The following is a 27,448-nucleotide window of genomic DNA, read 5'->3' as shown; positions in this document are numbered from 1 at the left end:
AATAACTTCTGGAGGACTCCGAGCTGCACGATGTTTGTCTGAGTGAGTATATGAGCATGCACACACACCTAGAAATAAGGTCCAGGTGTCAAAAAAACGGAGTTGCCCTTTAACAGTGAGGATATATAACTTACTAATATATATATATATATATATATATATATATATATATATATATATATATATATATATATATATATATATATATATATATATATATATATATATATATATTTATGTTTAACATATTTTTACAAGGTTATTTCCTTAAACATGGCATCAGCCTCAGCGGAGCACTTTTACAGGAACCATGTACCACTGATAATCTTTTTTTTTTTTTTTAATATATAAATCTCCATTTTAAACTCTGCCTTCTTGACATGCAGCTGCAAAGTGGAAGTGAGTCGCTCTCCCATCCGCTCATAGCTCCACCTACAGTCATGAGCGCCATGTGACTCGGTGACAGGGTGAGGCTCAGGGTACACTTGTTCATCTGCTGCGAACTGGCAGGAGGCCAGGACCCGGAGCAGGAGCCATGGACTACCACCAGAAACTGGCTGAAAAACTCTCCATCCTCAATGAGAGAGGGAATGGAGTTCTGATCCGTATGAACTACATAAAGAAGGTGAGGGAGATCAAGTACATTCAGAAGGGAAATGATGTGAATAATGGAGACAAGAAACAGGAAACTTCTTCTTTCATTTTATTTGCTGTAGTTGCTTTCTCCAAAAAGATATTAACCTGCATACAGGCTATCAAACACAAACTGAAGAGACATTCTTAAAACATATATGCCCTCATTTGATATCTGTCTGGGAACATGTATTTTTGTGTCATTTTCGTGTTCTTCATCACTGCTTGTACACAGAAAACATAAAAAGTAGGAAGTTTGTGCAAATCAGCTTATCTTTAGATCTACAATGCAAAAAATTAAATTAAAAACTTAACACTTTTCTGTATAATGGCACAATATAGTTTCTCTGTATTGATGCAGAACAGGAGTATTGATTAGATGATGCACGATTTCCCAAAAATTGTGTGTATGTAACACACATTTTAAACTAAAATGCAGTAGTCTGTTTTGTATTCATGTCACTGGTCTGTGTGTTTAACTGAAACACACTTTGACAGCTGAGACTGGGCTTGTCTCTCTAAAAAGGAAGTGCAAACAGGAAGTCAGTCCGCGATGTCTGTTTTGTCAAATGTCAGTTAATGTGAACTGAAAGCTCAGAAATGCACAGATGTGTGGAAACTCTTAAAATATACTGGATAGCTACCAAAAATCTCTGAACAGAACCCAGTTTTAAACATTCTGTTATGGATGTGATGCAGTTGTACCTCAGAAACAACATGATCAGTTCATGAGTGCAACCACAACAATGGAGGATGAGCCGAATGAACATGTGAGCATAAGACAAGAAGATGCACTTTCCTATTTTGAGACCTTTCTAGTGGTAGGCATGTGAATTTCAGATGAGCAACAGAATCTTACACTGTCAGCTTTCACAGCCCCTTGTGAGAATGCTGCATTAATGATCTTGTTCAAGTTCACCTTGGTTTTTTTCACCCCGTGAAAGATTTGGAAAACATTTATATTTACTCCCTTCAAAAGTGGAAAAGGCTTGCATACCTTTACCAACCTGCCTATGGGTTTGTGTTTTTAATATCATCCATTTTAAGGGGTGAATCATAACACCCTCTCTGAAAATAAAAACACCACTGCATGTAACTTCATGCAAACATGAATTTCAAACATGAAGACATGTTTTAAAAGTGACTAATATTGTAGTGTTTTCACAACCAAAGCTGAATGAAATACGAAATGTTTGTCGCCTGATTTATATGATGAAGTTACATTTTTCTGTTGCTGCATCCTGTGTTAGTTTGTATACATCCAGTACATGTGATCATTTTTGATATGAATTTTTACGTTTTTACAAAGTCAGTAAAATGTACGGTACTTTTTCAAACAGAAGGTCCATTTTAATCATGTATTTTGTGACTGGCATCAACTTACAGTGGTTAGTTTGGAAGCTGTATGAAGAAACTGGGAAGTTACCAAATATGGTTTCTTTAGTGATGAATGGTTAAACAGCTCTCTATTTCTGGCTTCTTAGATGTTGTTCAAAAATGTGTGGAAAGAAAGTTGAACTACAGAAAATGCAAACTGTCAGAAAACCTGAAAAGTTTTGAAAAATGTTCATGTTTACTTATTGTCTCCACCCACCAGTCATGTGCAGATCCCAAACTGCGGCCTGCCATCTTGACAGATAAAACTAAAGAACCGGCAATCAAGTACATCAACAAGAAATTCCCCAACATCGACTTCAGAGGAAACATCGTAAGTGTTAAAAAACCTCTGAGGAAGTGTTTTCCTCTGGTCTGCCTGGTGACTTCTACATAACTTTTATTTGTTTTTTTGTTTTTTGTTTTTTTAAATTGTGATCAAAAATCTGTTTTTATCTTGCCTGTCATCTGACTGTGTGAAGCAATATGTCTTAGTTTTGAAATGAAATCTGCTGTTATTTGATGCAAATAAGATGTTTTCAGGTAAAAACAGATGTGTCTTCAGATTGCAAAATAATTTGACTTGACATGTCACATAACAGATCATATGTCAGAGGGCTGGCTTGTTGCTGGAGCACTGTATTAGAATAGAACATATTGTTGAATATTCAATTCCCCTTTTTTTCCCCTTATTCTGATTGATTTGAATGGATTGATTGGTTTCACTACACATTGGTGTAAATGGTTTTTCAGTTTCAATCCAGCAGGATAATACAGCATTTACTTGTTATTGCATCTGCCTTAAACTTTATTAGTTTATCATTAGTATGTGGCGGTACGGGCTGGCTTGACTCACATTTGATAATTTTCTTCATTTTTAACTTTAGCCTGCTGGAAGGCTGTTTTTAATGCTCTCATGTTCTTCTCTTTCCTCTCACATACTCTCATTTGTCAGCACTGAATGTGATAACTTGCTGAGCTTCTCTCCTGCAGACTGTGCTCGTTGCTCTTTCACTCCATCCTTTCCTTCAAGCATCTGCAGATGTGGAGCAGGAAATTCGTGAACTGTACATCTCATCCATGTTAATCTGCTGAGTGTCTGTTTTCTGATGTCAACTCGAGGTTTTTGTCTCCACTGTTGCTGAAGCTTCCTCATGTGGGATTTTTGTGTGAATTCTTTATATTCTATTTGAATGTGCTGCACCATGAGACAGTCCTGGTGTGTTGTTATTGAAGCTTGGTACAAGCCTTATGAATCCAGTATTAGATTTAAACTCTGAGGGGAAACAGTTTCAGTAGTGTTTTTTGCTCAGTGAATCACAAAGGGTTTTAAAAAAGAAATGTTTTTTGTTTATTTCAGCAAAATCTGATAAGCATCCAGCGATCAAAATCTGAAGTGTTGGCAGCAACATCGAGCTACTACGACTCCTTCCTGGATGTCATCGAGTTCAGGGTGATTGTTTTGTTTTGTTTTTCTCTCCCTCTCCTCTTTCATATTGTATTTCTTGCCAAGACATTTTCAAGGTTTTATCACCTTTTTAATCCGTATTGAGTGAGTCAGCATCACTTTTTTTAATCTCACGCTAATGGAAGAGTCTGATATAAGAAAGCCATTTATCATGCTGTAAACATCAGAGCTAGTTAACCCAGCGTGCCTTGCTGCAGTTTTCCTGTTTTTGTTCTGTGACAGTGGTTGCACGGAGGCCAAGGCTCTGCAGGTGCTTCTGAGGCTTCAGATTACTCAATCCTGCGACAGAAAGCAAGCTGCAAATAATGAATTAACCTCAAGGCTTCAGTGAAATTGGATTTTGTGTTTTAGAAAACAGGCTTTAGACAGTGCATTTCTCTTTATTTGGAGTAAAATTTGCAATCTAATCACAATTTGTTTCTCATTCAGGACCATGTCTATGAATTACTGAACTCCATTGATGCGTGTCAGTGCTTTTTTAACATTGTAAGTATTTACCTGGCTCTGAATACTTGTTTTTGTTGTGAAGGAGAACTCTGAAGTCATGCACTCCATCTGCCGAGGATCTGAAAAGCTGTCTTTCCTTTCAATTCTGTTGTTTTGTCTCCCCCAGCATTCTCTTGATGCTGTTTGTCAAATCCTTTTCTTTCACCCCAATTAAATTAGCAGACAGTCTTTCCAAGTCATATTTCTCAAAAATCTGCCAAATAATAATCTGTCAAGTAAGCAATCTCTCGAGTGATGCAATTCTACATTTAGTGACATGCTGATGTTTGAGTGACAGTGAAAAAGTGTCAGGGGAGCTGACCGATTTATTTAATTTTGATCTCCAGGCTGTCAACTTTGATTTCACCAAAAACTACTTGGATCTGATCGTCACCTACACGTCTGTCATCATTACGCTCTCCCGGATTGAAGACAAGAAGGCTTTGGTGGGCATGTTCAACTGCGCCCACGAGATGACCAACGGCAGCAGGTGAAAGGATCACGATTAACTCAATGGAAGTTGAAACAATTAACAAACTGGGCTGACAATAGATGCATCCTTCCTTTCACCTTGTTTTAGCAGGGATCAGCTTCAGCCAACTGACTCTAAGCTGAATGAAAATAGATGATGGATAGATGTCCCTCTCTCCGTTTGAAATGATGAAATAAAATAATTCCATATTCCATTTATGTACAATACGGGCTGATTGCAGAGGAGAGGGGCAGGGAAGCTTGGCTAATAGGGAAGATTTTCAGCTTATCCAGTTCCAGGGTCTATTTCAGAGGCGAGAGGCGGAGTTGAGGGCAGATGGAGGTCATACTCGTCATAATAATCTTTGTAATGTGACACTTGCTTGTTCTACATCGTGTGTTTTTCACTATGTTGTACTGACCTCTGTAGCGACCCCTCCTACCCGCGGCTTGGCCAGATGTTTGTGGAGTACGAACATCCATGGAAGAAGCTCACTGAGGAGTTTGGTCCTCACACAAAGGTAAATGTAACTCAGACCTAACTGAGTTTTTCTTCACATAAAAAGGGAGAATAATAGTTAATGCGTCATTTTATCAGTAGATCAAGCCCAAATGTAAAAAAACCCCAAAAACAAGCTAATTTTGTTTATTGTTCAAGGTAAATTAAAATGAGGGTTTTTTTTTTCCTTCAATGTCCTCTGCTGTTAAAAAAACAGCCCCTTGGAACAAGCCCCTCACCTGACTTTTACCCAAAACGGAGGTATCAGACGGCCGCTCCAGATGCATTAGGAACCCTCCTATTGTACCGTGTACAAAGAGAGACCCCAGAGTAAAAAGAATTGAGAAATTGTAAGAACGCTAAAGCCTGTGAAGTGTCGTGTGTGGACTCTATAATATCCTGCTGCACAAAAAAAACCCTTTCAACCCTGGAACAGACTTATGGGTCTGGAGGATAAACAGCAATCTGATGGTTTCTTCTTCTTCTTTAAGACAAGACATACAGCATGATAATGCTGTATCAATGTAATGCTTTTGATAATGTTGACAGCTTTATGCTGTTTAAAAACATGTGTTATTGAAGTTCTGTTATGGAGTTCTGAGGAGCACTGTAGAATTTGGTAAAGCAGTTTCATAATGTGAGTCATATGCTTAATTTCAACGGATGTTGCTCCTCTTTCATCCTTCAGTGAGGGACCACATGATAATCAATCCTGCCCTGAGCCAGGCAGGCCAGGAGTTTCCCTAAAATGTCAGTCTCTGCTTTATCTGTGACAAGATTATCAACAGCAGAGCAGATGGAATCCAGTTAGATTACATGCAAATTCACTTTGACATCTCTGCAGCGTAAGTTTATATTAAATTGCAAGATGTACTTTTTGGCATTTCACTTGTGTTTTATTGTGAAACGGGCCTCTTTTTGAATTGAAAAACTTTCTGAGGCTTCAATTTTTTCATTTCAGGTGTGAACACCTTCCAGTTTTTATTGCATTTTGAGCCTTTTTTTGGCCCCTTTTCCTACTTACTGTCATTTTCTCCTCTGCCTTTCTCTCTCAGTCTGTGACAGCAGCATTACTCTCGCTGAGGATGCTCTACCCACGCAGAAACCTGCCTGCAGAACAATGGCGGAGCGCCCAGCTCCTCAGCCTGCTCAGTGCACCTGCTGCAATGCTGGACCCGGCCTGCTGCGACACTGTGAGCTCACCCTCTGTGTTTATCTCTGGTAGAGGGAGACGGCTGCGGGGAAATGAGACGAGAGTACACATTATAACAACTTGCAGTGAAAATATTTCAACAAGAAGGGCTCGCAGAGGAGACAGAATGAAATGACAGTTTTTATTCAAATGATACACTTCAAAAGCTTTATGCATGATATGATACTGCTCATCCGACATTGACGTATCTTATTATCTCTAAAAAATATTCTGCAGAAGAGGCAAAAAAGTCCAAACATACAGGTAGTTTTTCTCAAAAAATATCTTCATTGTTGAAGGTTTTTTTCTGGAAGTGATAGCGTGGCCCAGAGAGACCCCCTAAAATAACATCATCAGCTCTGTCTGGGTTCACACAAAGAAACAGAAGCGTCTGAGGCAGAAAAAGATCAGTGCCTATTTCGAGTAGATATCTTCAAACAAATATTCCTTAAAAAAAAAAAAAAAAAAAATGTGTACAAGAAAAAAACTAATTCTGCTTTTGAAACAAAGTGAAGTCACATCAACTATTGATTTGTCTCCTTTAATTAAAAAAAAAAAGCTATTAACACAGAAGCTTTTCCGTCCATACCATTATAACAACCAGTAATGTGATCATGAGCAATAATGTAATACCTGCCAATAATGTAATATTTTTTTGCTATTTTTAATTTTGTAAAACCAGTAGTGTAATTTCTTGTTGAAAGCGTGATGGGATATTTGAGTCATTTTCACGATAACATTTAGCCAATTTTCTAATAACTTGTTATATAAAGAAGTTGCATTCAGAACAGTTTGAAAATGTAATAAGTGCAGCCAATAACTTCATATTACATAAACATGTTTGTATTTTTTGTGGGTTTTGAGCAGTTTCTTTATGTGTTATAGGTACAGTGGAATCATAATACTCCACAATACATACCAGCTGAATCTATTTACACAGTACTGCACAGATAAAGATTAAAATTTTGACAATGATGCTGTGATTATTTGAAGCAGTATTAGATTGATAAACCCAGATGAAGCTAATAGGACAGAGGATGCCTTAGGTCCAGATGAAAGGCCCCATTTCTGACCTGGGAGCCGTTGTCAGTTGCATCAAACACTCAGGGGATTAGACTTACCTGTAACAGGGCGTCTGTATTCAGCGTTAATTGGAGTTTTGTGCTCCACAGATGGCCTGTGAGTACCTGTCCATGGAGGTGATGGAGCGTTGGATCATTAGTAAGTTTTATCAAATCATCATTTTCACATTTTGGTATCATCGCTTACCATCATTAGTTCGCCACTACACATTATCCCTCCGAGCCATTCCTTTTCATCATTGACTTAAAGTTGAAAAATGAAATTGTCATTTGAAAATCTAATTACACAAAACTAAAATGTCTAAACTGTATTGACACTGTTACTGGAAGAAACCTCTGACCTTGTGTTTTTAATTTGGGAGAAAAATCCATTTACTGCATGTAAACACTAACAGCAGCTTCTTTCCTGCTGACTGCCCCGTGACGTTTGCTGGCGTTTCTCTTTGTAGTCGGCTTCCTGTTGTGCCACAGCAGCCTGAATACAAACCAAGCCACCCTGGAGCTGTGGAAGATGGCTCTGCGGAGCGGCCTCTATCTCACCCTCACGCGAGATGAAGTCCTCAACATACACAAGGTCTCCGAGGACCTGTTCGACAACATCAAAGGGTATGCAACCCGCAGCCCGTGGCTGATGGAAAAACATTTCAAAAGCTGAGATAATGGGGAGTGGGTGCAGCGTTACACACCATCTCAGCTCATTTAAAAACTCATGTCAAGGATGTCTCCTCATTGTGGATTAAAGCATCCCGAGCCGCAGAGCACTCTTATTCAGTGTGTGTAATTGCTCGTGTTATCAACCTGCATCAGAATTTCATTCATATTATATTTAAGAACTTGAGAAGAAGCTGCTGTTGGACAGTTTGCATTTGGGTGATAGTAATATAGTTATATAATTTACAAATAGGCAGTTCATTTTTACATATGAAGCAAAGGAATTTTAAAATTAATAGATACAAAACTGAAACTGGGCTGGCATAAGAAGCAGGGGTGTCAAACATATGGCCTGTGGACCAAAACTGGCTGGTTGGAGGCTCAGTTCTGGCCGACAGGACCGCCTCACACAGCGCAAACAAATCATTATCTTCTGCTTTTTAATATTCATTATGGATCACACTGTTTTAGCGAGATTAGTGTATTACCAGTGCAGTAGTGTTTCCATAAAGCTAAAGCAGTGTTTGTGGAAACATACGAGGTAAATGCCTCAGAAAAATCATCGGCACGAATCAAGTAATTGAAATATTGGAATTTTTAATGCAAAAAAATACAATGACAAAATAAAAGCCACAAATTTAAAACAGTGTTTTGTGGAATTTCACTCTACATTAATCAAGGATATGTCGAAAGAAAAAGACATAATGGTGAAATGCATTTATTCTTCAAGAAAATGTTCAAATTGTTCAGGTTTTTTTTTTTTTAAGAACATACCTATTGAAATTACAAGGAGGGATTAGAAGATAGCACATATATATATATATATATATATATATATATGGTGACTGTGCTATCTTTTTATCCTTCCTTCCTGAACTATTAATCTCTTAGAAACAAGAAAAAGACAAATAACTCACCAACAACTGAAAATATTTGGCATTTTTCTGTAATGGAACGACAACAGGAAATAAAAAATATCAAACTCAGAGGATATTAAAAAAAAATCATGGTGAGTCACTCCTGTGTGATCAGTGTAATATGATTTATAGATTATGGCATTGATTATGGTACAGGAAGGCAACATTTCTTCAAAATAAAATTTTAGCTGACAGAGATGTAATGTTGAAGCCTCATTGCACGTGTCCACACCAAAAACTTAATCAAATATTTCAGATATTCCCCTGATCGCCACTGACATTAATCCATCAACGAGGTCATATTTTTATTTCGTCTGATAAATCCTCTCTCCTCCTCCTTTTTACCAGATACAGCAAGCGAGTTGCAGACATCAAGGAATGCCGCGACCACGTTTTAGTCAACAGGTGAGCCTGGCGGGAAACGGAGACATGGTTTTATCTCTCCTGTGTCATAAATATTCAATGGTATGCATTTACTTTGAAATGAGCGCTGAGACCCAGATGTCCATTTTCTGTGTTATTACCAGCGGAGCGATGCACAGAGAGAGGAGGCAGTTTCTCAGAGGTGCCATGAAGGAACTCTTTAAAGTTTTGGAGGATGAACCCGGACTCCTAGGACCAAAGGTAGGAGCGGTCTAAGGAGCCCAACAGTGCGAGTTGAGGAATTTAAATCACCTCATTACCACAAGTTAATGCTCCAAAAATGACATTCTGCTCACATGAATCAAGAAACTTCATGTCTTTGATCCCGACTTGCATGCAGCACAGGTATTTAATTCCTCCCAATCTCAGGGACTCTCTCCTGACAATCTTTCTTTTCTGTTCTGTCGGATGATGAAATCCCACAGGCGCTGTTTGTCTTTATGGCTCTGTCATTTTCCCGTGACGAAGTCCTGTGGCTCGTCAGACACTCTGAGAATATGCCGAAGATAAAGACACCCGAGGACTACGTTGACAAGTAGGTCAGAGGTGCACAGGAAATAAATCAGGGACCCCCGAAGCTGCTAATGTCACCGTGGTGGTGTAATACAAAAGTCTGGCAGCCATCAAATGAATTTCCGTCACAGAAAGTGAACTATGAGAGATAACATTTGTTGCGCCTGGTTTCATATTCATTCTCAGTGTGAATCTTGAAGATCAGCGCTGTCACTTCTGAAGGTCTCCTTCAGTGGCTCTTGTCAATACTTCCCAATGAAATTGATGTACTTTGTACTTGTACTTAAGCATATTTTTTTTGGGTATTGATGCTTCACTTGAATGTTCAAATGATGCCTTACATTCATTCAGTACATTGAAGTTCTTGAAATTCTTCACAAAACATTTTTAATACTACTTCAACAATGTAAAACCTTATATTAATATTGGTTCAAATATTTTTAAAAACTCTTGGCAAGTTATTATGCCACTGACTTTAGTGCATTTAAAATGGCCCAAATCTATATTTTATTCACAGTTATCACATTACTGCAGTGATGAAATGTGTGATATAAGTGTAGGCAAATCAGCATATCTACATTTACCAAACCTTTTTTTTGCACTACCGTAGCAGTGAAGTTCTATCAGTTTGTGCAGTTTAGTCTTTGAAGTTGCCTCAATGTGTGAATCTTTGAGTCAGTTCTGCGTCCGCTGCTTGTTTAATCAGTATTTTCCTCTTCTCCAGTCAGATGGCGGAGCTGCTGTTCTACATGGAGAAGTTGAGCGGACTGATGAGAAAATACAGCCATGTTGTTCAGCGCTATCATGTTCAGTACCTGGCACAGTTCGATGCGTTGGTCCTCAATGACACCATACAGGTACTTGTGCATAAAAACACTGCGGCAGACAGCAGAGGATGTTATTCACCATCTTTCTCCATTGGTTTCAATGTATTTCCTTCACCACAGAACATGTACGTGTGTCCGGAGGAAGAATCAGTCCTGCTGAGCTCTTTTGTCTCAGTTCTGTCTGCACTATCCGTCAAACAAGGTAACAAGAATCTGAAGAAAAGCACTAGGCTTCGCTTTGACTCAATTTTTCTTTTCATCACACTCAAACATCACCGAATTGCTTTTTGTTTGTAGTGGAAAACAAAGAGGAATTTGACTTGAGACCACTCAGACTGGACTGGCTTAGATTACAGGTAATCAGAGAGTTAAATCTGTTTTTGAATGACCAGCCAAGTGGAATATGACCCTAACACGCTTTTCTTCCTGTGTTTAAGGCCTATACAAGTGTGAATAAAGCTCCTCTTCCACTGAAAGACTATCCTGACCTGGCGAAGGTGATGAACATGATCCAGTTCCACACCAGGATGGTGGACAGCGTTGAGGAACTGCTGCATGAGACGTCTGATGTGTCCATCCTCTGGTCAGTGTCGGGTCCTCTCTCTCTCCAAACATCTTCTTTTGAAGATTTTCATGTCTTTATTCACTGATTATTCTCTGTTTCCCAGTTTCTACCCTCGAGTCTTCGAGAAAATGTTCAGCCAGAGCAGCGAGGAGATGACCATGAAGCGTTACCTCATGTCCTTCCCGTCTGTCTGCTCTCACTTCAGTCAGTGTGCTCACCCTCTCTGCCCAGAAGAGGTCAGTGTTCAGTTGCTCGCTGACCAGACTGTGAATGAGGCGCAACTGGTGGCCCGCGGACCAGATGAGGCCTCCATCCTCCTGTATGGCCCACAACACATTTGAAAGTTTGGCAAAAATACTAATATTCTTCACTGACGTGGAAGTACAAATACTTGTAAAAGAAGGAAAAAAAAAACTGTTTTCCTCCATTTATATAAAATAAATAAATTTCAGGTATGTATCCTGAAATGCCGCCACTGAAAGTAAAGGGTTTTCAGTGTAGAACCCTTAAAAAATGTAGAGTATTGTGATGAACTGCCACATGTGGAATACACTATACTGGATGAATCGGTTTGCCTGTTCTGTTTGAACTGAAGCACTTCCCAGTCTTCAGATCGGTCAGGAGCATTTGTGCTCAGGAAAGCCCTGTGCTGCTTGTACATTCTCATCTGCATCCTGTGTGCGAGCGTGTGCACGGCCCCGGCCTGCCCTCATTGTGTCTCTTGTTGTGTCTGGTGTGTGCAGACGGAGGCACTGGAGAAAAGGAGTCTGCGCCTGTGTGTGACCTTCCTGGAGCAGATCGCCAAGCAGACCAGCGGCGTTGTTTTAGAGATCTGCGCAGAGCAGCATAACCTGAATGACGAGGTGAAATCTGAGTCCATTTCATTCTTTTTTTTTTTTTTTTTTTTTTTCAGCCTGCAGACAGTGAGCCAGCCAGAGGCCATTTCCAAATATAATCACAATTATCCAGCTTGGCATCGGGGTATTTATCTCGAGGCAGTAAGCTGAAATGAAAGCCAGTTGGCTATCAGTGAAATGCAGGTTACGTCTGGGAACACACACACACACACACACACACACACACACACACACACACACACACACACAAAACTAAGAGCATTTTAAAGTCACTAATTTTTACCTCACATACATGTTATTTTAAAAAAAACTGATTACTGTGGGGAAAAAACATGCAAACTCCAAACAGAAAGCTAAACCTCTACACCAACATTGCTACAATAGTTTGTAGGAAGCTTCTCCTCCAGCACTGTCTTGCCTGAGTTTTATAGTTGTCTCTCTGTCCCTCTTTTTCTCTCTGTCTCCGTGTCCAATTTCCCACTTGATAACCCTTTAGTTGCTGCCTAAGCACTGCGCCGAGAGCATCAGCGCTGCTCGTTACAGAAAGCAAAAGAAGCCGCCGCCAAAGAAAGGAGAGGTTCAAAAGGAGAAGCCAGGCGCCGAGAGCCTGAGGAAAGACCGCACCATCCTCACCAAGTCAGCCTTTCATTTTGCTTCTTATGAATATCACTGTCAACTGTGCTGTCTGGGTTTATGTTATTGTAATTGACAGGTTCTTGATTTTTGGAAACTTATCATCAAGAAAAATCATCTCGTGTCAGAGAGCAGCTGTATAAACACTCAGCAGTGATGAATTCAGGATGTGTGGAGTGCCGTTAGGTTGAGGCAGTTCACGTTGGTAGAAACATTTTAATATCTGCTGACATTTTAGAATCATTTCCTTCACCCTGTGACGCATTTCTTGCCTCCTGCTATTTGGAAGACGGAATAAAAATGCCCTTGAACACAGGGGAGAATTAATTTTAAACTTTACTGCTCCTTCAAGTTGAACCGGTCAGGGTTGACAGGAACAGAAGTGAAGCCTGTAAACATCAGCCACACAAGGTTAGACGGAGCTATAGCGCAGCTTCACTGGCAGCAAATTCTGTTTGAAGCAACACTTAAAAAGTTGTAGTCTTGTCTTTCTCACTTATCTTCCGACATGTCTATCACCTTATTTATCTGAGGCAATGTCAAAATATTTGCCCTAACTTCCTGAAAACATCTCCATTCTAACTCTCTCTCTCTTTTTTCCCTCTTTTTCTTTTCCAGTATGGACAAGATGCATCTGATGCTGACAGAACTCTGCTCCTCCTTCAGTCTTTGCACTGACTTCGCCGTCTTCGACCACACCGTCATTCCCACGGAGTTCCTCCTCTCTCATCTGGAGATGCGCCTCTCTGAGTATGCTAAGTGGGGATGGGGGGGGTGAATCTTAACATCTGTCTAAATAAATCTGGATGATTTAATGAGTCTTGAGGGTGGAGAGCATGTGTCACTTTTGCAGCCCCGTAAACAACCGCTGTCAGAAATATGCTAATTACTGACCTGACTGCCTGCTTCCATTTGAGAAGGAGCACACTCCCCGTGAAATATTGTTTTTCATCTGCCAGTGCATAAATATGCTGCAGAAATACACCTTCACGCATTAACATAACACTATCTTTGTGTATTTTTAGTTTGCTGAGTCAATGTTAAAATTTACAGACTGAAAGCTCCTGTTCGGCTGAAAGGCTGAAAAATACAAATCACACAAAGTCAGATCTCCTTGACGGGGATGGACACGAAGCACTGTTAAAACTAAGATTCACCTACACTGCATTTTTCTTCATATTGTGTTTTTTGACTGCTCCAGCCAGGGAATCATTACGATCCCGGCTCTCTCCATCACTGTAATGAGCCCTGCATACGATCTGACTCCTTCGTGTCAAGACGCTGTTGCACCCACATAAAAACCTGAGCAGAGATCCATCATGTCACTCTCTTGCTCTGTGTCATTTCAGTGCTAACTGCTGTTTGGATTAGAGCCTGGTACCAGGGAAACCTTCATGTTTCTGTTTATACGCCGTGTTTAGTCTCCCTGTCCCGGCTGATGATTATCTCCCCCTGTCAACTTAAAGTTAATGCCCGCAAGTAGCACCATGCTTGCAGTGGCAGCAATCATAAACACAGGCAGAGAAAGTGAGTGAATGGAGAGCACTAACAAAAAATAAATAGAATGGCGCTGAAGCCCTCGGGCGGCGAGTACACCGAACTAATGAGAGCAGCGCCAAGTCGCCACGGCTCGTTTAACTCATTTTAAGTTCCCATTTGTTCCCCCGTCGGTCCTCGGTTGACAAGTGACGTTGGTGAAACCATGTTTCTCCAGGATCATCGTGAGAATGGCCAATTACAACAAGACCACCCAGGAGATCACACGTCCCTCTGACCTGCTGGCAGGCCTCAGAGCCTACACCGCCAATCTGCACTGGCTCACCAGTTACATCAATGTGGACGTCGCCCGGCTGGTGAAGAGCGTGCTCCTGCAGCAAACCGTGCCGCTGGACTCACACGGGGGGCAAACCATCACAACTATCTACACAAACTGGTGTGTGAGATCAGAGTGTATCTACTTCTCACTGCATGTCGTTCTCCCTTTGAGGCAGATGCTTTTTTTTTTTTTTTGCCAGATTGGATACCTCATCTTGTCCTCTGTTTATCCCTTCTTCGTCCCTCACCCCATTATCTTTATCTAAACAGCATTGCTGCAATAGCTGACCTTTTTTTTTTTTTTTCGTCGCCTCAGGTTCCTGGAGGGTCTTTTGCGTCAGGCAAGCAACTCCCTGATTGTTCACTGTCCCACCATGCACTGCTTTGTCAACCAGTCGACTGACATCGAGTCGACGTTCAGAGCCGAAGAGTTCTCAGATATATCAGGTCAGCTTCAGGACTGATTTAATCTGCCGTTCACAGCGATGTATTAAAAGTTAAAGGGGCTAGTTTTTGCACTTTGACGTCGGCCACTGAATGATGTGTCAGAATTTACACAAAGTCGGCGACATCATACTCAGAAAAGCAGTTTAATGACTCTTATTCCACATTGCACTGCAGGATGAAATGACTCAGATGACATTTTACAATGATATGCAGTCTGTAGTATCCATAGCAACACGTTTGTAACACTTTTGAAAGTTTTATTATGAGTTTGTCCCCGTTGTACAAGAAGTTCATCCATACAAAAGTACAAAAGTGACTGAAAATATTCAGTGTTGATCTGATAGGAGGTAAATTTAAAAAGTTTAGAAAGTTTGTTTGAATTCAATCAGCACAAGCTCACGACACAAATCAGTCTTTCTAAAAGAAAAGACTCATCTTTCACTGACGTGAGTCAGCATGCTAACCAAACATTACTGCTCGAGAGGATGTGGATTCCGACGTTGTGGTGAAGTGTAGCATGTCGCTTCACACCACATGCCATGCCGTTTTATTTCCTCCTGACACAGCCTGGCTGATCTAAACGTCAGAGTTTCTCACCATCTCCCCCACTCCTCCATCTCTGTCCCGCGACTCGTCTCTCCTCCACACGGCCTCCAGTTCCACCTCCTCCGTAGCGTCTTGTAGGAGTCAGTGGACCTGCTTGTGGCTGTACTGAGGCGATGCACACGTAACAGGCCTTGGATCTTCCACATAAACTTGAACATTTAACATGTATTCATAACAGAGTCCGCTGCACTCCAGCGGACTCCCCCACACCGTCCTCGTCCTTGTTGTCTATATTTACTCCCCCTGTGAAGTATCTGCCCGCGTCAGAGTGACTCACTCTCCTGTCCATTACCCACTTCCAGTTTTAACCACACACGTCCTCGACCATCTATATTCATTCAGATGTCAAGCTGAGTGAAAGGCCTGATAGTAGCAGTTGCCTTTGTTTCACTAACCCACCCACGCGCTCGAATCAAATTTAATCTCTTGTCTTTTCCACTGCAAGAGGGTCAACCTTTGTTTGCAATTCCTGTAAAAACGCCACGTTTACGTATAAAGAAACGAACGCATCAGTGCCGGAGGTATTCATGTGAACATAGATACCGTAGCTACACTCAACAAAGCTCGTATTGATCGGCCTTTAACAGTCTTTCCACCTAAATTATTCCTATTCATCTCTGAGCAGAGCTGCGGGCGCTGGCTGAGCTCATCGGTCCATATGGAATGAAGTTTCTGAGTGAGAACCTGATGTGGCACATCACCTCTCAAGTCACCGAGATCAAGGTACGGTGTGACGCATTCCCCCATCGCTGCCACGGCTCAGTGGCAAACCCAACAGCAGAATCAAATAAATGTTTGGAGTTTATTGAGAAGATTGGTAGCCTGAAAGAGTATTCGGGAAAGTCCAAAAGCATGAATACTAAGGTACATGGTGATCTGGCAATGGACACATCTGTAATCTGTCTTCTCTCCTCTGTCACTTCACTGCTTGGTTAGTTTTTTACACCAAATTATCACCTGCTGAGGTTTCAACAAGTCAACATGTCTGTTCATACCCACTGTAAGAAAGCACTTATCATGAAGTTTTTTATCTTGAAGGAAATGTAAGAACTCAGAAAAATAAATACTAAAGTAAGTAATGAAGTCATTATATTTTAAGAGTTGTAGTCTAAACCATTGTATCCTTTCAGGGTTTTGCTACCTTTCTCACATGTTTTTGTTTTTAGTCACGAATAGAGCAACACAGGAAGACAGATTCGAGTTCTACACACAACAAATACAATTTCTTTTCCCTCGATTCTCTGCTGGCAGGTTTAGTTTTGCTACAAAACACTTATTTATTCAGTGATATATTTTCACAGAGGTGTTTCTATCGAACAGATAATATTGTATTTGAAACCAGACCGTAAACTGTTAAATTCAAAATACAAAAGCATTTCTTGTGAATAAATTTATTTTGATAAAATAAAATGAAAAAAACAAACAATCTGAATCAAAAATATGTATTTCTCTTTTGTGGTAAAATGTGAGTATCTGCATCAACTGTCCTGTGCAAGAGGCTATTTCCTGTGAGATCCTCATCTCTCACACCTATGATTGAAGAGAAAAGCTTCACAGCGAACTGCCAGACGGCTGCGTCACTGAAATGACCTCTGCCCGTTATCAACCCTGAACATTTATCACTTATTTCACTTTCCTCCTTTTATGTTAGAAAATGGTGATCGAGAACATGGACGTCCTGGTACAGATGAAGAACAACTTCGATAAGCCTGAGGAAATGGCCAATCTGAAACGAAGGCTGACAGGTGAGAGGTACAGCGAGGGAGACGTGGGAGAGGCTGTGAGGCGGGGGGGGGAGACGGGGGCGTACCGGGGAAATGTCAGAGACAAGAGCATGAAAGGCAAGAAGTGAAAGTGGAATTTGTTGAATCGGAATGAGGCTACTCACCTCAGTCCTGAGGAAATAGAGTCGAGCTGTCATTTGCAAATTTTTATTAATAAAATCAAAGAGGATTACCATGTCAATCTGAATAAAAACCAGTCCTGTTTATAAGATGACGCCTGCCTTTCACGAGATCTGGAAAAACTGTATCTGCAGACAGGATCATTTTAGACACCTGTTACATTCTGAACACCTACATTAATTATCATGTTATTTATTGATGAGGAATGTGGTTATTGTTAATTTGAGTAAGAAGTCTACTCTGTTGCATTTTTATTTTTTGAACTCAGTAGTTGTGGCTTCAAAAATGACATAATTTTATACATAAGTGAAACTTAAACCATTTATGTGGCTGGTAGACATGTATGGCCACTTACACCTTTTTGTTTTTTTCTTCAAAACTAAGCATTACTAACAACTACACAACACAACGCTTCAAGTTTCCAAAAGCCCATGATGTTAATGTGGCGATTCGGATGAAACAACAGGATTGTAAAAGTTTTAGTGAAGACATCCAATGAGAAGTTTCACACATGAGATTTTTTTGTGCAAGAACTTGTGAAATACAGTTTCATTGTAATTACTTTTACAGATTAAAACTGATTTTTTCTAATGGTAGATAAATATATGTTTTGCAGTGTTTACTCCAATAACAGACAGAAATGTAAAATATTCAGCAACACAGCAAGAGTGTGGAAATGATCTATTTTCAAATATTTCAGTGACTGCTCCATATTCCATGTTCCAAAACTGTCATTAGCAATTTTTGATTAAAATTTACTACTGAAAAGAAATTCCCTTCAAAAAATTCTGTCACTATGAATGCATTATGCACAATTCTCTTAGTAGGGGAAATAAATTGAATCTTGTGCTGTAGCCGGGTTTGCTTCATCATTGCTTGGTGATGTGATGATCATTTTACCCAACTGCTTATAAAACCTTGATACATTTCATTTCCACCAACAGGTGGAGAGAATATCCTGAAGAGGATGACCATTATTGGAGTGATCCTGTCATTCAGAGCAATGACTCAAGACTGCCTGAAAGACGTAATGTCCAACAACATTTTCTGATCATGAACAACTTATCGGTTTAAAACTGTTGACAGCATGGGTGAAACTGTATTGGGGTTCATGTAAATATATACTAAAAGAGCCTCTATTAGTCTGCACCTTCTGAACTAAAGTATTTCAGAGTGAAAATGATATATTGTAAGTGAATAATAGATCATTGATATGGTAATATTTTACCTCATACAGCAGAACTGCAAGCTGTCCTTGTCATATGGTGTTTAATTCTGTTTGAATACATTACTGATGATGTGTCATATAATCCTGTAAACCAGATTCTTGATAAGCATTGCCCCTACATGATGCGGTCTGTCGAGAGCCTGAGAGACTTCGTTTCCCCTGAAGCCGACATCCAGGTAACACACCGCTGTTTTCCCTCTTCAGGAGAGCTCTTCTGGAATCAACCATCCTCTGCTTGACATCTCAGTGAATAATCAAAGTGCAGTAATCACAATTGCCACTATACACAAATCATCACACTGGAGTTGGTCAACAGTACATTAGCGGCTTGTTTTCACTGGCCCACCTTATTGTGGGAACATTTAGGTTGAGGGCATGTTTTTGTGCTGACTTCCATCCAAATGTATATTTACCTTTGGGGAAGTGACTGATTCCCATAAGATGTTAAAACTGCACAGGGTTTGATTCGAGTTTAATGCAAAGTATTCGACTTCGCAACAGTCGAAGTGAGCCGTGGAGCTTCGGAGAAACTTGTTGTTCTTTAGTACCAACCAAATTAAATTCCTTATCTCCCTTTGGAGCAATCTGTGCGAATGTGACTCATGAACTCTCCCTCCCTTTACTTGCGTCGGGCTTCTGAGTGAGGCATGACAGCCGTGCCACGGCTCGGGCCAGGATAACCCCAAAGACGTCAGCAGCTCCCCCCCACCCGTGCCTGCGTGAGAGAGGCTCTGAATGCTGCAGCGACGCTGCTCTCTCAACCATATTAGTGGAAACATTTTGCCCAGACAGGGCAAACCGAGCATGCAACCAGAAAAAGGCCAAGATCAAAAAGCTGTGTCAAAGATGCAGACACCCACCGCCGGTTCAGCGTGACCCCCTCAGAGAACGGGGAGTGTGTCACTTCATTTGCTGCAGGACATTATCATGTGGAGGGGAAAACTTTCAGAGTGCCTTTTCTTGAGCACATGCTTTTTTCAACTAGATACGTTTTACACTGGATTGCTGTTAAATGTAGTTGGAATGTGAGTCATTAACTGCTATTTTGGATATTTATGTGCCTTTTAAACATTATAATCACGTTTATAAGACAACATCAGACATAAAGAATTGATTACTGACCTGAAGGAGAAAGCAGAGATGTTACAGATAAAGATTGAGCCACGAGTGAAACTTACGTGAAAAGGTTTAAAAGTGGTTGTTTGACGCTTTGACATGATGATTGCATTCCTCTCCGTAATGCTTTGTGATCCTCCAGGTGACCCTGAATGTTTTTGAGCTGGCCTCTGCCGCAGGACTGACGTGTAACATCGATCCTGCTCTTGTCGCGGCTATCGGCAGCATGCAGACAGGTAACACTTAAACAATTAGTGCTTCTTCACTACACAACAAGCCGTCCTCTCTAATGGCTCCCTCATCAGACAGAGAGTGTTCTCTCACTGCTCGACGTATTTATGTCAACCTGCAGATAACACGTCCATGGACGAGGAGTACAAGCTGTCCTGCTTGTTGCTCGTCTACATCGCCGTGTCCCTGCCCACCATGGCGCTGGACCCCAACTCACTGTACAACCGAGAACACGGAGGTGCCCATTTATTTTTATTTTTTTACTCGACAAAAACACTTCAACCCCCGACCTAAATTATTTGTTTCTCCAGTGCCTAAAAAAAGTTACTCCACCTTGAAACAAGGCGCTCATTAGCATGTCTGTGTATCATACTTTCCAGTTCGACATGGTCTGAAGCAAAGCATGCTGGTTAATGAGAAACACGTTTCTGTTGAGAGAGCTTTGTTTACAGATAACTCCGGCTGACGTGCATCGATACAGTTACTTTTGGCACGCGGCCCTGCTGACCCCGGCTGCTTGGCTTCGAGCCTGGAGAGAAACTTTAAAGAGCAGCAGATAGAGGAGATTTCTATCAAGACCCAAAATGGTGTTTGTCACCGATCATTCCCTTTGCCCGTACTTTCCACCGACATGTTGACATATTTGACTCGAGAGATACTGTATACTCAGCATGTTCCCCCTCGAGAAAATTGGGAGTCATCAAGTGAATTCCTGGAAGTGGATCATTCAGCCTTAAAAACATCCTAAAGGAGAGGGCAAGCTGTTCTGTTCCCTGATTTTTTATTTATTTATTTATTTATTTTAATATTTTCTTTTTTAGGGCACAACAACAACATCCACTGTTTGGCTACAGCCATCAACCAGCTGGCCGCTGCCATGTTCACCATCCAGAACAAGAACATCGAGCAGCAGCTCAAAGAGTTTCTTCTGGTGAGTGAAAAAAACCTGTTGTTAAAAAGAGAAGGCTCAACAGGAATTTCAGCCTCAGAGTCCACCAACAATTACGTTCGACACAGACACTGCTGTGGCTCCCGCATGTGTGTAGATCTCTGATTTTGCCAAAGAAACCAAATTCTGACACCTTTCTATAAGAACCTGCATCAGTTTGAACTATAGTGACTTGTCTGTTGGATTGGTCGACACAGGTCAGCCTTCCACAATGGCTGCGTAATAATTCCTGTCCAGTAACGGGACATAACAGTCTTAATATTATAGCTGATCCCTGTCCGGTTAGAATTTACTGACTCACCTGGAAATCCTTTGCAATTGGCTGCCATGTTTTATGCCACTTGTCTGAAACCTTTATAACCTAACGAAACTTTCCAACAAATGAAATGTGTCTGAAGCTACAAAACATGCAGGAAGGCATTGCTTCATATAAGCACAAACAATTACAGAACATTCAGTTGTGACGTCTGTTGAAGCCTATTCTGAGACACTGAACACACCGTCCTGTGTGTGTGTGTTGCTCCACAGATGGCCTCCTCCACCCTCCTCCAACTGGGACAAAACGTGGAACGAGTGGAGAGCAAAAACCGAGAGTCGGTGTACCTGCTCCTTCACATGGTAGGAACATCCTCCGCTTTCAGACCGACATGGGGAATTTATGAGTTAATAATGTGACTAATGGGAAACATCAGAGCCTTTAATTATGGGAAGTGTTTCTCTCCGCAGTAATCCATCAGACCTTCAGTGTCTTCTATAATGGCTTTATGCTTATCTCTCAAGCACTGGAAATTACATGATTACCAATTAATTCGTTGCTGACCATTTATAAACCCTTAAAGCTAATTAGGCATATTTCAAAGTGGTTAAAGAATTTTCTATGGTTGAAGACAATGTTGTTGTTTTTTTTAATCTATATACAGTGTATAGAAAAATAATACATTTTTAGATTGACTTAACACTTTAAAGATGGACTTCATCACTTTTTTGATGTTATATAGCTTTATGAAAATCAGAAAAACTCAAATTATTACTTGAAGACCTGATTTTTTTTAATGGACAAACACAGGAATTGTTTGAATTAAATTCTGAACCGAACAAAAATCTTGTGGTTTGAATATTTATTGATGAAATATTTTATTTTGAATAATATAGTCAGATACAATACAGATGTTTTGTGTCCATCAAGGCTCAAAGGCTCAAATTTGTTTACTATTTATATTCATTATATTGCAGATGAAGTTGAACCAAACATTTACATGATATAACTACGGATATATCTGATTTCTTCAGATTGTGGAGGAGTCTCCGTTCTTGAGTCAAGACATGCTGGAGAGCTGCTTCCCGTACGTTCTGCTCCGCAATGCCTACAGGGAGGTGTACAAATCCTTCGTCATCACCCTCGGCTGAAGACCTTGCTGCGTGCTTTTGATTCTCATACCTTATTTATCTCCCGGAGTAATTTAATGTGCGCACATGTTGCGCTCTCATTGCCACTCGGCCTCTGAGTCACACAGGCGTCTTGTGGCTTTGCATGTTTTCACCACGCTTTCACACTGATAATCACACACATCCCGTAATCATTCTCAAATCTCTACTTGTTTTTTACAGCCTGGATAAACAGTGGCAGTGAGTGTTTAACATGATTTATGAACTCTTCTCCATGAATAAAGATGATTACAAGTTGCTGTTTTATTTGTGATTTCTGCCTTTCCGACTCTAATAATGTACTCCTGTTTTCTAGATTTTCCTGGTGGCAAATTCTAGGTGATGCTTAGTGAGTATATTTTGAATGAGGCACTGTTCCTTCCTTTCCTTCCAATTCAACCCCTGTTGCAGCTTTATCTGATTAGTTGCCACAGTGGAGAGATGACTGCTCACATCTGGTGTGTGTGTGTGTGTGTGTGTGTGTGTGTGTGTGTGTGTGTGTGTGTGTGTGTGTGTGTGTGTGTGTGTGTGTGTGTACGTGTGTACGTGTGTACGTGTGTACGTGTGTACGTGTGTACGTGTGTGCGCGCACGCCTGTATGTAACTTAGCAACTAAGGCCGAACCATCTCACAGGAGCACAAGAAGTTTAATTCCCACTGCAGGTAACGTTCACCTGAATGTGACCTCATGAATAAACAAACAATAGATCCTGAAAATAGCTCATGCTAATGCAAGGTCACAAACAGAATGAAACGGTAGGAGGAGTCAGGGAGAGGGTTTTTGTCTGAGGAATATGAAATCACTTCTCTCAGTATAACATTTGGTGGCAAAGTGTACAGTTTTTCATACAAAGTGAATTACATACCAGCTTTGGAGAGCCTTTCAATTATTTTCCATTTTATTAAAAATATGGTTGCTTTTCAAGCACTTTCACAGATAAATAGATTTTCAGATTTTTCTTTAACATGTAACAAGATAATGGAAGAAAGCTTGCTGTGGTATCACTTCATTTATTCATGTAAAAAGCTGAATCTGGGGAAAGTATCTGGTGAAGTGTGCAGAGACTGTCAGTTTCTCAAGCATTTGCGTGTGTGGACATGAGTTGGTTTTCTCCAGGTGGTGTGAGTTTACCCTCACAGTCCAAAAACATGTATCTGAGGTCAAATGGTGACACTAAATTGGTGTGTATGTGATTTTCTGTTTGCCCAGTGAGTGACTGGTGACCTGTTCAGGTCTTAACCTGTCTTAGCTTTGCCCCTTAATCACAGCAACACTTGACAGCAAGTCCCTGAACTGGATAAAGCAGTATAGAATACATGGATAACTACATGGATAATGAAGGACAGGAAGATGGCAGAAAGTGAAAATAAACAAATTCTAGTGTGTCCTGTTCAAAAAAAATATTTTTTTTTATATTTAAAGGAAAACACACACACTTTCATGCACTTTCAAATACATATGATACACTAAATAAATATGCACAGGAGCATGGTGCTATAATAAATGTCAGTGCCTGTGGGAGGTTTGCATTCGAACGCTTCCCTTTCAGTCCACAGTGGATCGAGTCCTCAGACCCCGAGGACAGTTAATGGTGGAAACTCTGGTCCTGATATAAAGACTCTCTGCTGATTGTGCCGGTGACGCAAAGCCTCTGCTGCTGCTGACTTGTGAAACACTGAGGACTGCATGCACACCCACCACACATCATCACACAGACCGCAAAACACAGCGTGCATACACAGAGGAGGGAGCTGCAGGTATCCGTGAGTGTAAACACAGAGAGCTGCAGCCATATACACACATCCCACAAAAAACACACACTGCTGGATTTACAGCAACATACAGAGGCATAAGCTCCTAAATATTTCTCATTCACACTCACACACACCCCCCTACACACACAGACAACCGGCAGCAGTGTTTCAAGCCAGGGGTCATGACACTGAGGTGTAAGATGCACAGAGCAGCTGACAAAAATCTCAGTCTCCTGACAAGGTCCACCACGCTGGAACGGTAAGATCGAATTTAATTCATCTTGTTCTACACTTCGTATATTAGCTTGTTTATAACATATCACTGAATACTGTATTTTCCTGGTGGTTAGACATTTGTTTTCCAATGGTTGGTTGGTAATGTCATTAAGTTTCATTCAGTTGTAGAACAATGTGTAAATTAGATTTTTAATCTAATGTTTATTTCATTTTAATACTGATAGAAAAGTTATTTATTTGTTGTTTTCTACCTCATTGTCCTGAGGGGCCTTTTTATTTTAATTGTGTTACCTAACTTCAGACACATCACTGGGCTTTCTTTGTATTTGGTGCATTTTTACAGGTATTATCAAGGTGAACAAACTAATAGCACAGTGTTTTCATTCTTCAATCATATTAATATACTAAAATGAGTGCTTTTCAACCATCCACATCTGTTTTCAACCACACTTCAGTGGAGGTGAACAGACTCCAAAGATGTGCTCAGATATTCTGTCATTTTGAATACTTTTACCAAATTTTCCAATCAGATTAGCTCGATCCTCCAATATAATTTTTCAAACTGTTCATATGATGGAACTAGATTTAGATTAGACTGGTCATACCTCAAAATGAAAAAAACTTATTTGATTTTTTTTGCACTCAATTCTAAAGGCAAAGTGAACATGATACAGAACCTCTGGCTCACATGGATCAGAAATTGCAACTGCATCATAATTATTATGATTGTGCAAGTAAGTTTTGATAACCTCTCCACAAAGAACTTTGAGGTCTCCCAACCAACTTCTTTTTGTCCATCCCATGATCTAATCTAAGAACTAGAGGAGACTGGACATCTGCTATTGCAGGTCCTGAACTTTGGAATAATCTTCCTATTAATATCAGAGTTGCTTCCTCTGTTGAGTCTTTTAAATCATTGCTGAAAACCCACTTCTTTTCACTGGCTTTCAATTCAAGTTGATTTTAAGGCTTTTGGTATTATAATTTTATTGTATTAGCAGTTTTGTTTTAAATCTTGTGTTTAATGTTTATTATAGTTGACTTTTTTATTATGTAATGGCAGTTTATTGAATTGTGGAAAGCACTTTGGGGCAGTCTGTTTCTGTTTTTAAATGTGCTATATAAATAAACTTGACCTTGACCTTGACCAGATGAACCGGTCAGCGAGATTTGGCCACCGTGAGGAAAAAAAAACCCCCCAAAAAAAACACACACAGGGCCTGCCCTGTTATACGTACAAGACTTGCGGCCTATAAGTAGGAAGGATGCTGTGGTCAGGGGGATGCCTTGTCCCAGCATGAATCTTCAGATTGTCACACACTTCAGAGGTCCAGACCACTAAGCTCTTGATTTACTGAGATTCTGTAGAAAGTTTATTTGCATGCATCTTTTGAGTTGTAATTGATGATACACTCAGTTTTTATGCATTTTGTGGGTAATCGAGTTAAATGAAGACCATGAGTGGCATCATGTGCAAACTGGGGTCTTCAAATGATGCTTTTATTTGCCCTGTTTACGTGAAAATGATCAGCTGGAAACTACATCGTTTTTGCACAATTTTGGAACAATGAGGCCCTCAACGACAAAATGAAATGGGAAACCGTGGAGATGTATGAGGTGGGAGAATGTGTGGAACATATCAGAGCATCACAGGTTATCAGTCTAAATAGTAAAGATGAGAAATAATGTAAGACCTCAGAAAGAGTTCAACAAAGAACACATCGCAACAAAGTCTGAACAAAAAAAAGTATGGGGGGGGGGGGGGCGGTTGAGGAACTGCCTCTCGCCACAGTAACAGCAACATCTCTGCTGCATGTTGAACTGATTTACACTTTACACTTCCTTTTCAAACATGCAATCATTGAAAAAAAAAATAATCAGATTTTGTAAATCACATATTGTAAATGGTAAATGGACTACACTTATATAGTGCTTTTGCACTGCATTGACAGAGCCCAAAGCGCTTTACACTACATTATCACATTCACCCATTCACACACCAGTGGAGATTGTAAGTCAATCTGGAGATCAGCCATACCTGTGCTGGTAATGTTTTCACCCTTTGAACCGTGTGCTCAATAGAAAACTTTTCATGCTGTTATAAAAAACAGCAATAATGACTCCCCAATCTCCTCCTTGTCCTCGCTTTCCTAAAACATTCAGTTCCCAAGCGGAGACACATAACATTTAGATGTGATTTATGCTGCCAGAAAGCCAGATTTCTCCCTCTGAAGTGTGGTGTGGGTGAGTAATAATTGGCTCGGGTCAGTCGGTGGACGGAGCGAGATCAGAGGCTGTGTGTTCGTCATCGTCAGAGGTAGACCGGCTTGATGACAGATGAGTGGAAGAAAAACAATAAAGCACCAGTGTAGAGCAAGAGACTGGCAATCACACAAGTGGAAATTAGTTGAAAGTTTTTTAAAAATCAAATAAAAGTGACACTTGATTAATTTTACTCTTGCTGGCTGTAATTTACTTTTTTTTTTTAATGAACATCGGAGTACAGATTGACCAGAGACACCCCTTTATGTTGATTTTTTTAAAATATGCTATTGATGAGGGGGATAGAAACAGCTCACAGTGATACGGGAAAAGGGAGAATCAAATGTTGTAATCGCACTTCTCTTCATTTTTACAATATGCCATGCCGTGTCAAAGAGCATGGGAGCATGGGAGTCAGTCTGACCCAGCAGCCGGAGAAGGACAAGCGAGGAGGAAGACGGACAGCAGGCAGGGGTTTTCCCAAGCCACGTCGTTGCACAGCTCTCACAATACTCTATAAATAAAGACTAGTTGTGGATTTAGGACTTAGAGCTGTAAAAGTGGTTAGAGATGAATTCCACTGTCTCCTCTGATCTTCTTGGGTTGCGTGCTACATTTTTATGGGTCCCTGAAGGGCAGAGCGCTGTTTTTATCCCCGGCTAGACCTTCACTCCTCACTGTGACCGGCTGACGCGATATTTCATGCAGATCATGGTAATTTTCTGTCTGCAGCAGCCCCAGCAGCAGCAGTCACCCTATCGCCCTGTTGTGGACGGCTTTCGAGAAAAGGTTTTGTTTGTGTGTTTTGGTTCGGGGTGCCTCCGGTGGGTTCAGTGAAAGACTCTCTGTGTGGCTCCCTGATTTTGCGGCCGCGGTGGAAAA

At 40.6% G+C, this 27,448-nt stretch overlaps 1 protein-coding gene across 1 annotated transcript; it reads left to right on the top strand.

The window, feature by feature from the left end:
- The first annotated feature begins 465 nt into the window (after positions 1–465).
- nckap1l (NCK associated protein 1 like) lies at positions 466–22,566 on the top strand. The gene is made up of 31 exons (XM_030092262.1): positions 466–625; positions 2,231–2,341; positions 3,368–3,460; positions 3,905–3,961; positions 4,309–4,451; positions 4,863–4,953; positions 5,987–6,124; positions 7,296–7,344; positions 7,655–7,811; positions 9,122–9,178; positions 9,301–9,397; positions 9,622–9,731; positions 10,434–10,566; positions 10,657–10,738; positions 10,834–10,892; positions 10,974–11,119; positions 11,205–11,337; positions 11,845–11,964; positions 12,455–12,594; positions 13,210–13,341; positions 14,306–14,524; positions 14,723–14,853; positions 16,085–16,182; positions 17,111–17,204; positions 18,308–18,390; positions 18,687–18,767; positions 19,850–19,943; positions 20,060–20,176; positions 20,760–20,869; positions 21,416–21,505; positions 22,178–22,566. The coding sequence occupies exons 1-31, from the start codon at positions 536–538 to the stop codon at positions 22,292–22,294; spliced, it is 3,372 nt and encodes a 1,123-aa protein (XP_029948122.1). The 5' UTR covers positions 466–535; the 3' UTR covers positions 22,295–22,566.
- Positions 22,567–27,448: the final 4,882 nt, after the last annotated feature.

The sequence above is a fragment of the Salarias fasciatus genome, chromosome 5 (genome assembly GCF_902148845.1).
Source record: "Salarias fasciatus chromosome 5, fSalaFa1.1, whole genome shotgun sequence".
Taxonomy (NCBI): Eukaryota; Metazoa; Chordata; class Actinopteri; order Blenniiformes; family Blenniidae; genus Salarias; species Salarias fasciatus.
The sequence above is the reverse complement of the archived record's forward strand: the minus strand, read 5'-3'. Positions and strand labels throughout refer to the sequence as shown.